Source organism: Oncorhynchus clarkii, chromosome 4 (genome assembly GCF_045791955.1).
Source record: "Oncorhynchus clarkii lewisi isolate Uvic-CL-2024 chromosome 4, UVic_Ocla_1.0, whole genome shotgun sequence".
NCBI lineage: Eukaryota > Metazoa > Chordata > Actinopteri > Salmoniformes > Salmonidae > Oncorhynchus > Oncorhynchus clarkii.
The window spans coordinates 29,181,967-29,197,366 of NC_092150.1; the positions used below are offsets into that span (position 1 = coordinate 29,181,967).

The window sequence follows — 15,400 nt, forward strand, 5'->3', positions numbered from 1 at the left end:
AAAGAAGGATTTTTAAGCCTTGAGACAATTGAGACATGGACTGTGTATGTGTGCCTTTCAGATGGTGAATGGGCAAGACAAAATGTTTAAGTCCATTTGAACGGGTTATGGTAGCAGGTGCCAGGTGCACCGGTTTGAGTGTGAATTATGGTCACTGCATGCGTAGGAACTCATCCACACCCACAATCATGGTAGTGGTAAGAGTGTGAAGTGAATGTATCATTGACTGTGTCCTGTCGTTTCCGGTGCAGTTGGCCCCAAAGCCAAAGGAGTGGACCTGGATGCACTGGGCAGTGTTAACGGAATCCCTGTGTTGGAGGTCGACATTGAGTCTTTTGAAGAAAAGCCGTGGAGAAAGCCTGGTAAGGGGGGGGGGGTGTGTGTTGGTTGGTGTGAGGTTATGTCTTTGTGCGTGTTCTGTGCAGGTGTGAGCTCAGGTCTGGCTGATGACTGGTCTGTGACGCGGTCTGTTCAGCTTTCAGTTATGTTTGTGTTTAGGTTCGGACCTCTCTGACTACTTTAACTATGGCTTTAACGAGGACACCTGGAAGACCTACTGTGAGAAACAGAGGAGACTACGCATGGGGTATGAGGGCATGAACCATGCTTCAGCCACTAAAATCATGGTAAGACATTACTTTTGAACATACAGTGCCTTCAGAAAGTATTCACACCCCTTGGCTTTTTCCACATTTTTTTTGTGTTACAGCCAGAATTTAAAATGGACACACAATCTACACACGATACCCCATAATGCCAAAGTGGAATTATGTTTTTAGAAATGTTCACAAATAAATTTAAAATTAAAAGCTGAAATGTCTTGAGTCAATAAATATTCAACCCTTTTTTGTAATAGCAAGCCTAAAATAAGTTCAGGAGTAAAAATGTGCTAAGTCATATAATAAGTTGCATGGACTCATGTTGTGTTCAATAATAGTCTCCTACATGATTTTTAAATGACTACCCCATCTCTGTACCCCACACATACAATTATCTGTAAGATCCCTCAGTCGGGCAGTGAATTTCAAGTACAGGTTCAACCACAAAGACCAGGGAGGTTTTCCAATGCTGCGCAAAGAAGGGCACCTATTGTTAGATGGGTCAAATAAAATAAAAAAGCTGACATTGATTTTCCCTTTGAACATGGTGCCGTTATTAATTACACTTTGGATGTTGCCGGAGAGGAAGGAAACTGCTCAGGGATTTCACAATGAGGCCAATGGTGAATTTAAAACAGTTACTGAGTTTAATGGCTTTGATAGGAGTCTGAGGATGAATCAACAACATTGTAGTTACTCCACAATACTAGCATAAATGACTGAGAAAAAAGAAGGAAGCCTGAAAAGAATAAGAGAAATTCCAAAGCAAATACTGCAAAACATTTGGTAAATAAATGTTACTTTTTGCCCTGAATACAGAGCATTATGTTTGGGGTAAATCTGACACAATACGTCACTGAGTATCACTCTTCATATTTTCAAGCATGGTTGTGGCTGCATCATGTTATGGGTATGCTTGTCATCGACAAGGACTAGGGAGATTTTTTGGGATTAAAAAAAATATGGAATAGACTAAGCATAGGCAAAACCTTAGAGGAAAACGGTCTGCTTGGTTCAGTCTGCTTTCCAGCAGACACTGGAAGACAAATTCACCTTTCAGCAGGACAATTACCTTAAACACAAGGTCAAATATACACTGGAATTTCTTACCAAGACGACATTGAATGTTCCAAAGTGGCCTAGTTTTGACTTAAATCGGCTTGGAAATCTATGACAAGACTTGAAAAGGGCCATGTCTAGCAATGATCAACAACCAACTTTACATAGTTTTAATATTTTTTTTTATAATGCGCAAATATTATAAAATTGAGGTGTGCTATGTTCTTAGACTTACCCAGAAAGACTCACAGCTGTAATCGCTGCCGATGGTGATTTTAACATGTATTGACTCGGGGTTGAATATTTATCTAATCAAGATATATTAGTGGTTTATTTTCTATTAATAAAATAAATTATACAATTCAATCCATTTAATCCCACTTTGTAACACAGCAACATGTGGAAAAAGCCAAGGGGTGTGAACACTTTCTGAAGGCACTGTATATATAATATTACAGATTACCACAGTATACGTGCAAGAATTGTTCCCATTTTAAGAAACATTCTCAGGCTTTGACATTGTTGAGGCTGTGTGAGTGAGTTGCTCTTCCTCTTAGGTCCACCAGGGACGTTCAGCCCATGGTGATAGGGATGGGGCCCTTTCCTGCTTTAGGTCTGACTATTCCTCCCCCAGCAACCACTACAATTCAGGCTCCTCCAGGTAGGTACCCCGGTCGATCACTGCCACACTTCACTGGTCAGCGTCACCTGGACCCCATCAAGGTGGTCAATTTGTTTATATATATATATTTTTATTTCACCTTGATTTAACCAGGTAGGCCAGTTGAGAACAAGTTCTCATTTACAACTGCGACCTGGCAGTCAATGAGTCAAGTTTGTATTGGTCAGTGGTACCTGTGTCTGAGGTAATGTTCTTACCAAACACAATGTTACATCCTGAAATGTTACAAGTCATGGAAGGTATGCTAAGTCACTTAACTATTAAGTGGTTTGAAATAAAGGTAGAGGTGCTGCGAGCGTTGCTTAGTTAAAGTGCTCTGTTCCCTCTCTAATGAAATCCTGATGTGCACCACCTCCCGTCACGTTCCTGTTAACGGCCACCTGTGAAGCGTTGTTTAGCTTGGGGCAGGCTGAGCCCTGCGGGGGGGGGGCTTATTTTACCGTGTGAAGACAGAGGCCATGGAATTTGACTGCTCAATTACAGCGGCCAATCATTTACGGGCTTGGGCCCGTAGTAGCAGGCATTAGCAGACTGTTAGTAAATACTCCTCCTCTCACCCCCATGGGCTCATTCTGGTTCCACTCAGGGACCAGGTGCTCTACGCCTCAAGGAGGAGTGATGGACTATTACAAACACACACCCGACCCTCCTCTCCCTCCCTCTCTCACTCTAGCTGTCTCTCTCTCTTTCATACGCTCTTTCACTCTAGCTGTCCTCTCTTTCACACACGCTCTCTCACTCTAGCTCTGGCTCTTTCCCTCTCCCCTCAGCTACCCTCTCGCTCACTTGCTTCCTCCAATCCTGTCTATTGTGAGTTTTAGCATGGCTCATGTCAGGTTGGTCCAGACTACAGACAGGGGGACAAGGGTGACTAAGATGGGCCCCTTAATTAAAGGTCTGTCTCTATATAAGACCCCCTCCTCCTCCTCGCTCCCTCAGCAAGTTTCCCCCAGTGGAGGTCATATGATTCTGAGCATTATTCAGCCAGGGGGAAAGCAGGAAGTCAGAGTATGACAAATGCACACGGCATTGTGCAAAGGAAAAAGTGTTAAACGAGGTCCCACACTACACTACAGACCATCTCTCTCACTCTATTGAGCTGTGAGAACGCTGGCAGCTCCAGAAGGGCGAAAGTGGAAACTTGATGCTTGGTTGAAGGAGCACGTATTGTATTCTTTCCACGTTCTCTAGATGACTGTGTCCAGACTAAGGGAGGCTGTTGGTAGAATGGGGTTATTGTAGACCTTTCTTGTTACATAAAACTGTCATTTTAAGTTGCGATGTGTGTGTCAGCTTCCGGGGCTAAGCTGCTTTGTTTTCTATTTATCTGATATTCTGGTGTTTTTAGAGGCCAGGGAGAGGGCCAGGGAGAGGGCCAGGGAGAGGGCCAGAGAGAGGGGGCATTAGTGAGCCTGTAGCTCTTAGCATCACATCGGGCTGCTGCTTGATGCAGTTTTTATGCTTTCCTCTTGTAATGTTTACTTTAGATTAAGTCCTAGTGACAGAAAGGGGTTAGTGTCCCATCTGTGTTTGGGGACGGGGGTTGTTTTGGGGAAGTGTTGTTAGCAGAGTGCAGTGAGAGGATGACCCAGATAAGGAAGGTCATGAATTAATGGACCTGGAGGATGGTGATGGGGTCACAGGCATTATATAAGTCTTCTACATCTGTAGTTTATGAAATTTGAAGGCAAAAGGCCATACCCAGGTCACATCCTGAAATGTATCTGCATTTTATAACTCGACAAAAACAAGAGATGCCTAAATATGCTTACTTGTTATACATGCTCCATGCACAGATACCAGTTGTATTATGTATTCTGTATGTTTACTCTGTGTTCTGCGCTGGTCAGTAGAAAGCCGAGCGGCACCATTGATGTTATTGGGGGACAAACTGGTACCATCAGCCGGGTAGAGGGACGAAGACGTCACAATATAGAAGGAAATAACATCCAGGTAATGTGTGTCTGTTTTAATGTGATATTCTAAAATACACCCTGGGTGTTTCTCAATATACATACTACCGTGCGCCGCACTCTCATGCTCAAGTCCATTCTCCGAGGGCGTTTTCTTGAGTACATTCTTGTGAGGACAAGTGTGGAGAACACATAAAATATTGATTTGAGACGCACTCTCACTTCCCCCTACTGTATTACCTCACCCTGCACCTCCCCATTCATTGAACCTTCTTCCAGCCAGGACAATGGCAGTAGAGACCAAACAAGTTTATACACTAAGCAAATGTTTTACTTCATACTTATGAGCTAGCTGTATGGGAATCGTAATAATCTAGCTAGCCAGCTAATTTAACAGGTAAAAACGACAGAAAAACAAGTGTTATGCTAGGTATATGGCTAGCTGTCTATTTGTGGGTAGATGGCTACTAATTCTAAGTTGTTAGCCATATTACATTTCTATGTGCTTTGACAGTGGGTATTGTAGGCAGGTAAACTGGCCACAAATGGACACGGTATGTATTTATTAAAGTACCAAGATAAAATATTGTAGTCAGGCAACATATTAGTTGAATGGGCAACATCTCGTGTCAGATCAAATAATGGCCGACATTGTTTTCAAGAAATGTTGCGGGTTTTTTTTACACGGTTGGGTCATATTCCTGTGCATACTCGCTGAAGCTTGCATCGATGCATGCTTCAAAACACACCACATCACCAAAAGTATGTGAACACCCCTTCAAATTAGTGAATTCGGCTATTTCAGCCACACCCGTTGCTGACAGGCGTATAAAATCGAGCACACAGCCATGCAATATCCAGAGACAAATGTTGGCAGTAGATTGGCCTTACTGAAGAACTCTGACTTTCAATGTGGCACCGTCATAGGAAGCGACCTTCCCAACAACTCAGTTTGTCAAATTTCTTCACTCCTTGATCTGCCCCGGTTAAAAAGTAAGTGCTGGTATTGTGAAGTGGAAACATCAACTAGGAGCATCAACAAGCTCACAGAACAGGACTGCCGAGTGCTTAAGTGCGTAGCATGTAAAAAATCGTCTGTCCTCGGTTGCAACACTCACTACCGAGGTCCACTACCGAGTTCCAGTGAAGGGAAATCTTAACGCTACAGCATACAATGACATTCTAGACGATTCTGTGCTTCCAACTTTGTGGCAACAGTTTGGGGAAGGCCCTTTTCTTGTTTCAGCAAGACAATGCCCCGTGCAAAAAGCGAGGACCATACAGAAATAGTTTGTCGAGATCAGTGTGGAAGAACTTGACTGATCTGCACAGAACCCTGACCTCAATTCCATCAAACACCTTTGGGATGAATTGGAACCGTGAGCCAGGCATAATCGCCTAACATCAGTGCCCGATCTCACTAATGCTCTTGTGGCCGAATGGAAGCCCCCGGGGAAATGTTCCAACATCTAGTGGAAAGCCTTCCCAGAAGAGTGGAGGCTGTTATTGGAGCAAAGGGGGGACCAACTCCAGATTAATGCCCAAGATTTTGTTGTAATGAGATGTTCGACAAGCAGTTGTCCACATACTTTTGATCATGTAGTGTATGTACTAACAGAATTATCATCCGAGAAGTGCCCCCCCGCCCGTGCTCCGTTTCGCATACTTTGATTTAGACTCATGCTCCGACCCTCCTGTACTGCAATTTGCATGTTCACGGTAGTATACATAGTGAGAAACACCCCCTATCTTTCCTCCTTGCATTGAGCTAGTAAATGTACCTACCTAATCTGAGCTTTGTTTTTGTATGTACGTGTGTGTGGGTGCATGCATTGCAGGTGCTTTCTGAGCCCCCCTCTGATGCTGAGCCTACTCCCACTAAGATGCCCCCCTTTTTTCCTCCCAACATCCCCCCGCCTCCTTTCCCGCCTCCACCCCACAATGTCAGCTCCGCCCCTCCACTCATTCCTCCACCACGTAAGTGACCTCAGCCCCACAAACGCACACTAGCGCACAAACACTGCTCCCTTTCTGGGTGTCCTCTGATCAGCAGCACAGTTATGGAATGTAGAGGATAAGGTTAAGGATTGCATAAAGACACTGCTTGGAGGTCAGACAGACTGGTGAGGGTCACTCTCGTGACGCCACGGCGTGTTGGCTCCCTGGGGTCATGGGAAGATGACGTTCAACTATGACATTTCCCACTGTGATTAATTAGTGTTAGTGGCCACAATTTCTCTCTTTTTCGATCTCTGTTTTTCTCTCTCTCATTCTCTCACTTGCTATTTTTCTATCTCTTTCTCTCATTTGCTCTTTCTTTCTCTCCCTCTGGCTCTCATTCTCGCTTTCTCTTTTTCTATCTTTATTTCTCTCTCTGGCTCTCTCTTTCTGTCTTTCTCTCTCTCTCGTCCCACTGTGATTAATTAGTGTGAGTGGCCACAATTTTTCTCTATTTTTCTCACTCGCTCTGTCTGTGTATGTGTTGATGCATCATTAGTACAGCTGAGGGGCTTGGGTGAACATATTACAGTATAACCCAGAGTTGCAGGTGTAAATCCCATGCTGAGAACTCTTGAAGGAAAGGCTTGTTTTAACCCGCCATGCATCATGGAGCATCCAGCTGTATAAATGACTGATACGTTCACCATGCCAATCCTGGAGGAATTGTGTTTGAAGCTGCACCATAAGTGATAATAAATAACACTGCATGTTGAAGGACAGGGTTGAGAGTTGGAGGTGGGTTAACATAACATAAATGTTTGTGTGCGCATGTGTCTGCCCTCTCTGGGTGAGTGTCTTTTCCCCCAGGTGTGTGTAATTCCGTCCAGGTGGGTGTCTGTCAGTTTGCCTGACTTCCTCCTCATCTCCTGATGAATATGAGGCAGAAGGCAGGAAGAACCCTCTGGCCTGAGCTCACAGCTGATCGCAGGCTGCCACCGCTTCATCTTCAAAGATTTCCAAATAGCAGGCCCCCTACTCACCCCAGACACACCCCCAGCACACCCTACATTCAATGAGCTCCATACCGCCTGTTGTTCAATGCGTGCCAAAACTCCTAATACAACGAAAATAGCAAAAATCCTGGTGACCCTGGCTTTGAAGTGTTTTTTTTAAAGATCTGTGCCACTCCTCCTCCATTAAGTTACAGGCCCTGCCTCCTTTTGTGATGCAAATGTCCAGCGTGATAAAAATAGCTCCTGGAAAAAAGAAAAAGTGCAGAGCCAGCAGATTGTGGCACAAGAAATGTGCTGAACAGACCAACCATGGAAAGAGGGAGAGAGAGGGGGCTTTGTTACTCTTGGTGCAGTAGGGTCACATTAGCGGTCTAGTATTATTGCATGATGGGGACACGTTTTAGTGCAGGGTTGTGTTGCCGTTGCAGGCCAGTTTGTGTAGTGAAGCACTAAGGGATGTTGTCTGGAGCTCTAGTGTAGTACTACTTGTACTGATCAGTGTAATTTGGCAGATACAGTGTGGGTAGTTTGACACCTGTACTGACACTATCCCTGTAAAAGCAACGTTATCTGTGTCTGTAGAGCAGGTTTGTGGGTCTGTTATAGTCTCAGCAAACAACAAACGTTCCTTACGTCATTACATAACGTTTCCATAGGAATGTTCCGGTGATGTGCAAGGACTGTTTCCAAGAGACCGTTCGTTCCATTTAATGTTAACCACGTTCTGGGTAAATTCAGTTTATCATGTTCTCAGAAATATTCATGTTTTAGACACATTTCATGGGATGTTGCAAGAACGTTAATGTGTCCGTTTTTTTACGGGTTAGGACAATATTTAATCAACATGACACCAAACGCACACAGAACATGTTTTCAGAATATAAGATATTAATGTTCTAGACACTTTTCATGGGAATGTTACAAAACATTTCGGTGTCCAATTACATTTAAAACAGGATGTTCCGTCATTGTCTAGATACCCAGCTTGTTCCGAGGACGTTCCTAAAGAAGCCTGATGGTTTCAAAGAAAATGTTCTACCCACCCCCCCCCCCATCATTTTTTGGGGGATTCTTTACACACCACACCTTGTTACTGTTGCCGAGCCCATCAAGACTCTGTTTGGATCTATTTACATCTCTTTGTCTGTTGGCAAGGTAATGGATATCCACACACAACCAAACAGTGTTTTTAACATAAAATAGGCCTTTTCACAATGCGTTGTTCTTAGCCCCGGTCTACACTGGCCTTGGGTTAACTTATCATCAAATTGTATTTGTCACATGCGCCGAATATATCAGGTGTAGACCTTACAGTGAAATGCTTACTTATAAGCCCTCACCAACAATGCAGTTTTAAGAAAATACTCCCCCCAAAAGTAAGAGATAAGAGTAACAAATAATTAAAGAGCAGCAGTAAAACAACAATAGTGGGGCTATATACAGGGAATCCGGTGTCAAGGAAATTGAGGTGATATGTACATGTAGGTAGAGTTATAAAGTGACAATGCATAGATAATAACAGAGTAGCAGCACTATAGAAGAGGGTGGGTGGGGGGCAATGCAAATAGTCTCGGTAGCCATTTCGTTAACTGTTCAGGAGTCCTATGGCTAGGGGGTAGAAGCTTTTTAGAAGCGTCTTGGACCTAGACTTGGCACTCCGGTACCGCTTGCCGTGTGGTAGCAGAGAGAACGGTCTATGACTAGGGTGGCTGGAGTCTTTGACAACTTTTAAGGCCTTCCTCTGACACCGCCTGGTATAGAGGTTCTGGATGGCAGGAAGCTTGGCCCCAGTGATGTACTGGGCCGTACGCCCTACCCTCTGTAGTGCCTTGCGGTCGGAGGCTGAGCAGTTGCCATAACAGGCAGTAATGCAACCTGTCAGGATGCTCTTGATGGTGCAGCTGTAAAACATTTTAAGGATCTGAGGACAGTTGCCCATGCCAAATCTTTTCAGTCTCCTTATGGGGATGACAGTTTGTTGGTGTTGTGGATGCTCTTGACGCTCTCAACCTGCTCCACTACACCCCCGTCGAAGAGAATGGGGTGTGCTCTTTTCCTGTAGTCCACAATCCTCTCCTTTGTCTTGATCACGTTGAGGGGGAGGTTATTGTCCTTGATCTCATCCCTGTAGACTGTCTCATTGTTGTCGGTGATCAGGCCTAACACTGTTGTGTCATCAGAAAACTTAATGATGGTGTCGGAGTCGTGCCTGACCGTGCAGTCAGAGTTAACATGGAGTACAGAAGTGGACTGATCACGCACCCCTGAGGGGCCCCAGTGTTGACGAGCAGCGTGGCGGATGTGTTGTTGCCTACCCTTACCACCTGTGGGCCATCAGGAAGTCCAGGATCCAGTTGCAGAGGGAGGTATTTAGTCCCAGGGTCCTTAGCTTAGTGATGAGCTTTGAGGGCACTATGGTTTTGAATGCTGAGCTGTAGTCAAGGAATAGCATTCTCGCATACAGTTGAAGTCTGAAGTTTACATACACCTTAGCCAAATACATTTAAACTCAGTTTTTCACAATTCCTGACATTTAATCCTAGTAAAAAATCCTTGTCTTAGGTCAGTTAGGATCACCACTTTATTTCAAGAATGTGAAATGTCAGAATAATAGTAGAGTGATTCATTTCACTACACTCAATTAGTATTTGGTAGCATTGCCTTTAAATTGTTTAACATGGGTCAAACGTTTCGGGTAGCCTTCCACAAGCTTCCTACAATAAGTTGGGTGAATTTTGGCCCCTTCCTCCTGACAGAGCTGGTGTAACTGAGTCAGGTTTGTAGGCCTCCTTGCTCACACACGCTTTTTCACTTCTGCCCACAAATTTCTATAGGATTGAGGTCAGGGCTTTGTGATGGCCACTCCAATACCTTGACTTTGTTGTCTTTAAGCCATTTTGCTGCAACTTTGGAAGTATGCTTGGGGTCATTGTCCATTTGGAAGACCCATTTGCGACCAAGCTTTAACTTCCTGACTGATGTCTTGAGATGTTGCTTCAATATATCCACCTAATTTTCCTCCCTAATGATGCCGCCCCCATGCTTCACGGTTGGGATGATGTTCTTCGGCTTGCAAGCCTCCCCCTTTTTCGTCCTAACATAACGATGTTCATTATGGGCAAACCGTTCTATTTTTGTTTCATCTGACCAGAGGACATTTCTCTAAAGAGTACGATCTTTGTCCCCATGTGCAGTTGAAACCATAGGCTGGCTTTTTTTATGGTGTTTTTGGAGCAGTGGCTTCTCCCTTGCTGAGCGGCCTTTCAGGTTATGTCGATTATAGGACTCACTTTACTGTGGATATAGATACTTTTCTACCTGTTTCCTCCAGCATCTTCACAAGGTTCTTTGCTGTTGTTCTGGGATTGATTTGCATTTTTCGCACCAAAGTACGTTCATTTCTAGGAGACAGAACGTGTCTCCTTCCTGAGCAGTATGACGGCTGCATGGTCCCATGGTGTTTATACTTGTGTACTATTGTTTGTACAGATGAACCTGGAACCTTCTGGCATTTGGAAATTGCTCCCAAGGATGAACCAGACTTGTGGAGGGCTCCAATTGTTTTTCTGATTTTTTTCCCATGATGTCAAGCAAAGAGGCACTGAGTTTGAAGGTAGGCCTTGAAATACATCCACAGGTACACCTCCAATTGACTCAGGCTAATTGACATCATTTATCAGAAGCTTCTAAAGCCATGACATCATTTTCTGGAATTTTCCAAGCTGTTTAAAGGCGCAGTCAACTTAGTGTATGTAAACTTCTGACCCACTGGAATTGTGATACAGTGAAATAATCTGTCTGTAAACAATTGTTGGAAAATGTTCTTGTTTCATGCACAAAGTAGATGTCCTAACCGACTTGCCAAAACTATAGTTTGTTAACAAGAAATTGTGAAGTGGTTGAAAAACTAGTTGAAAAATGAGTTTTAATGAGTTTTAATGACCTAAGTGTAAGTAAACTCCCGACTTCAACTGTATGTGTTCCTTTTGTCCAGGTGGAACAGGGCAGTGTGGAGTGCAATATAGATTGCATCATCTGTGGCTCTGTTTGTAATGTATGCAATTTGGAGTGGGTCTAGGGTTTCTGGGATAATGGTGTAGATGTGAGCCATAACCAGCCTTTCAAAGCATTTCATGGCGTGAGTGCTACGGGTCGGTAGTTATTTAGGCAGGTCACCTTAGTGTTCTTGGGCACAGGGTCTGTGGTGGTCTGCTTGAAACCTGTTGGTATTACGGACTCAGACAGGGAGAGATTGAAGACGCTTGCCAGATGGTCTGTGCATGCTCGGTGTACACGCCTTGGTAATCCATCTGGCCCTGGTGAATGTTGACCTTTTTAAAGGTCTTACATCGGCTGCGGAGAGCGTGATCACACAGTCGTCCGGAACAGCTGATGCGCTCATGCATGTTTCGGTGTTACTTGCCACGAAGCGAGCATAGAAATTATTTAGTTCGTCTGGTAGGCCCTCGGCTGTGCTGTAATAGTTTGCAAGCCTTGCCACCTCCGACGAGTGTCGGTGTTGGAGCCGGTGTAGTACGATTTGTTCTTGTGATACGATTCAATCCTGTGTTTACACAAGCACTTGTTAACCCTAGGCTAAGGATTCACACTTGTAGTCCAGTGTTTTGGAATAACGGACAAACACAACATGTGACCAACAGCCATGCCGGTCAGTGCCGTATTAAGATTAGAGAGGAATTTTTTTTTTATATGACCATGGCCTTGTTTCTATTACAGCTTATTGGATGTCTGTCATTCATATTTCATTCACCCAGGTCAATGTAACATTAATACGTTTAGGCTACTACATGATACTCTGATTTGCCCTATAACCATCATGCGGTTGCTGCAACCTAGCCTACAAATTAAAGTTTATAACTTAGGTGCACAGGTCGAGAGACATTTTGGAGTAATTAAGGTGACAGACGGCGACACATTCAGTACAGCATTGCACACACTTGCCTGCATCTAGCTGATCTAGGGTCGAGTCATTCGTCCAACCAGTTTCTATTGGACAAACAATCTTTTTTTTGGGGGGGGGGGGACAAAATTAGGTAGGTCCCTCCCCATTTCGTTCCGTTTGCTTCTGTTTAAGAAACGTTTTGCAACAGAATCGGCTGAATGAATACACCCCTGATCACTCGCACACACAGTTCACATTTATAGCCTACATCTTTGTCATCATAATGTTATAGTCAACTAACTTTAACTAACGCCTTAGTGAACCCACAATCCAATCAATGTGTACAATCATGCAGTACAGCAAAAGCATTGATTGTATCATGGGTTTACTATCACGCGGTACAGTTTACATCAAGCAGACGTGGCTTAGCGGGATGATCGGAATGCCGTGAACCAAGAGCATGTGTGTTCAAGTCCTAGGTAAGAACATGTTGAATAGTAATGACTGTATAAATGACCATGCACAATGTGATCATTTGTGTCAAATATGTATGTTGAGCACATTGTGTGTGTGTGTGTGTGTGTGTGTGTGTGTTCCTCACCTTGCCAACAGACAAAGAGCTCTGAATGGATCAGGTCCTTGATGGGCTTGGCAACAGTAACACGGGGTGATGTTTCTTTGGGACCATCAGGCGACGTCCTAAAAACGTCTTTAGGGAACAAGCAGTGAATTATCCAATAACCTACATGGGACCAGGGCATTCTGTCATGGTCCCATGTTTTAAACGTTCTTGGACACAGGAATGTTCTTGCGATGTCCCGTGAAACGTGTCGAGATCATGTAATATATTATATTCTGGCAACCATGTTCTGTGTAGTGTAGGCCTTCATTGTAAAATAAGAATTTGTTCTTAACTGACTTGCCTAGTTAAATAACGGTTAAATAAAAAATGTTGGGTGTGACGTTGGAATATTCTCCTAACCCTCAGAAAACTGGACACAGGAATGTTCTTGCAATGTCTCATTAAACGTGTGTAGAACATGAATATTGTTTATTCTGAGAACATGGTAACCACGTTGTAGGTTAATTCTGTTTGGGATTAAGGAAATAACTCTAACGCCTAAACATGCTAAATAGATTCACAGGAGATGTTTGTTAACATGCATAGAATGTTCCCGTAACTAACGGAAAACTGAACCCTAAAACATCAGGGGACCATAATGGGTAACGTTACAAAAACGTTCCATTTTCCTAGAATTGCTAGCTGGGGTGGTATCAGCCTATATCTACACTGATGCAGTAGTCGGAACATAATAGTTTTTGGATCAGTGATTGGCTAATTCTGCTAGGGCGGAGGTCAATGTGACTCACTTAGGGCAAGATCAATAATGGAAGAAACATTGACAAGCTAGTGCTGCCAGTTCAAAGTAGTGTATTTAGCTAACCATTGTGAATGCAGGCAGCCCATAGAGTGGGGCAGCAGTAGGCTGCATTCTGTAGAGCATATCGGTTCAATCTAAAAGCCTCCTGCATAATGACTGAAACGTTAGCATGCGAGAGAGCCACGCAAGCACAATCACCAGCAATTAGCCCTCAGCCATTATCTTTCTCATACGCTGCCAAGCGTGGAGCTTCAACCCTAATCAAATGCTTGCTTTGAGATCACGACAGGTAGGAACAATTACACACGCAAACATATATGGCATGTGTGAGTGTTTACTGTGTGCGTGCGAGCAAGCCCAATGCATTGGTCCATTGAAATACAGTACCACTCAAGTTTGGACAAACCTAATTCAAGGTTGTTGTTTTTTTAAACAATTTTCTACATTGTAGTGAATAATAGTGAAGACATCAAAACTATGAAATAACGGATATGGAATCATTTAGTAACCAAAAAAGTGGTAAACACATCAAAATATATATTTTATATTTTTCAAAGTAGCCATCCTTTGCCTTGATGACAGCTTTGCACACTTTGCATTCTCTCAACCAGCTTCACCTGGAATAGTTTTCCAACAGTCTTGAAGGAGTTCCCACATATGCTGAGCACTTGCTGGCTGATTTTTTTTTTCTTCTTCCCTTCACTCTGCGGTCCAACTCATCCCAAACCATCTCAATTGGTTTGAGGTCGGGTGATTGTGGAGGCCAGGTCATCTGCTGCAGCACTGCATCACTCTCCTTCTTGGTCAAATGGCCCTTACACAGCCTGAAGGTGTGTTGGGTCATTGTCCTGTTGAAAAACAAATGATAGTCCCACTAAGCACAACCAGATGGGATGGCGTATCGCTGCAGAATGCTGTGGTAGCCATGCTGGTTAAGTGTGCCTTGAATTCAAAATAAGTCACTGACAGTGACCAGCAAAGCACCCCCACACGAAGCATGGAAAAGGAGGTGTGATCAAGGTTGGAACCACAGATACGAAGATCATTCGTTCACCTACTCTGCGTCTCACAAAGACATGGTGGTTAGAACCAAAAATCTCAAAGGACACATTTCCACCGATCTAATGTCCATTGTTTGTGTTTCTTGGCACAAGCAAGTCTCTTCTTATTATTAGTGTCCTTTAGTAGTGGTTTCTTTGCAGCAATTCGACCAAGAAGGCCTGATTCACGCAGACTCCTCTAAACAGTTGATGTTGGGATGTGTCTGTTACTTGAACTCTGAAGCATTTATTTGGGCTGTAATTTCTGAGGCAGGTAACTTTAATGAACGTATCCTCTGTAGCAGGGGTAACTCTGGGTCTTCCTTTCATGTGGCGGTCCTCATGCGAGCCAGTTTCATCATAGTGCTTTATGGGTTTTTGCGACTGCACTTGGAGAAACTTTCAAAGTTCTTGAAATTTTCCGTATTGAATGACCTTCATGTCGTAAAGTAATGATGGACTGTCGATTCTCTTTGCTTATTTGAGCTGTTCTTGCCATAATTTGGATTTAGCCCTATTTGGTCAAAGCTCTTCTTTGTACCATCCCTACCTTGTCACAACACAACTAATTGGCTCAAACACACAGAGGAAAGAAATTCCACAAATGAACTTTTAACAAGGAACACCTGTTAATTGAAATGCATTCCAGTTGACTACCTCATGAAGCTGGTTGAGAGAATGCCAAGACTGTGCAAAGGGTGGCTACTTTGAAGAATCTCAAATATAAAATTATAGTTTGTTTTGTTTAACACTTTTGATTCCATATGTGTTATTTCATAGTTTTGATGTCCTCACTATTATTCTACAATGGAAAAATAAATAAAAACCCCTAAATGAGTTGGTGTCCAAACTTTTGACTCGTACTGTA

At 43.5% G+C, this 15,400-nt stretch overlaps 1 protein-coding gene across 2 annotated transcripts in view; it reads left to right on the forward strand.

The window, feature by feature from the left end:
- Positions 1 to 15,400, forward strand: part of LOC139407656 (FIP1 like 1a (S. cerevisiae)) — a 44,136-nt gene that overhangs the window by 5,175 nt on the left and 23,561 nt on the right. For both annotated transcript variants that reach the window (XM_071151496.1, XM_071151497.1), the window contains exons 6-10: positions 252 to 362; positions 499 to 626; positions 2,216 to 2,319; positions 4,191 to 4,293; positions 6,092 to 6,230. In XM_071151496.1, coding sequence (XP_071007597.1) covers positions 252 to 362; positions 499 to 626; positions 2,216 to 2,319; positions 4,191 to 4,293; positions 6,092 to 6,230 — 585 coding nt within the window. The remainder of the gene's footprint in view (positions 1 to 251; positions 363 to 498; positions 627 to 2,215; positions 2,320 to 4,190; positions 4,294 to 6,091; positions 6,231 to 15,400) is intronic.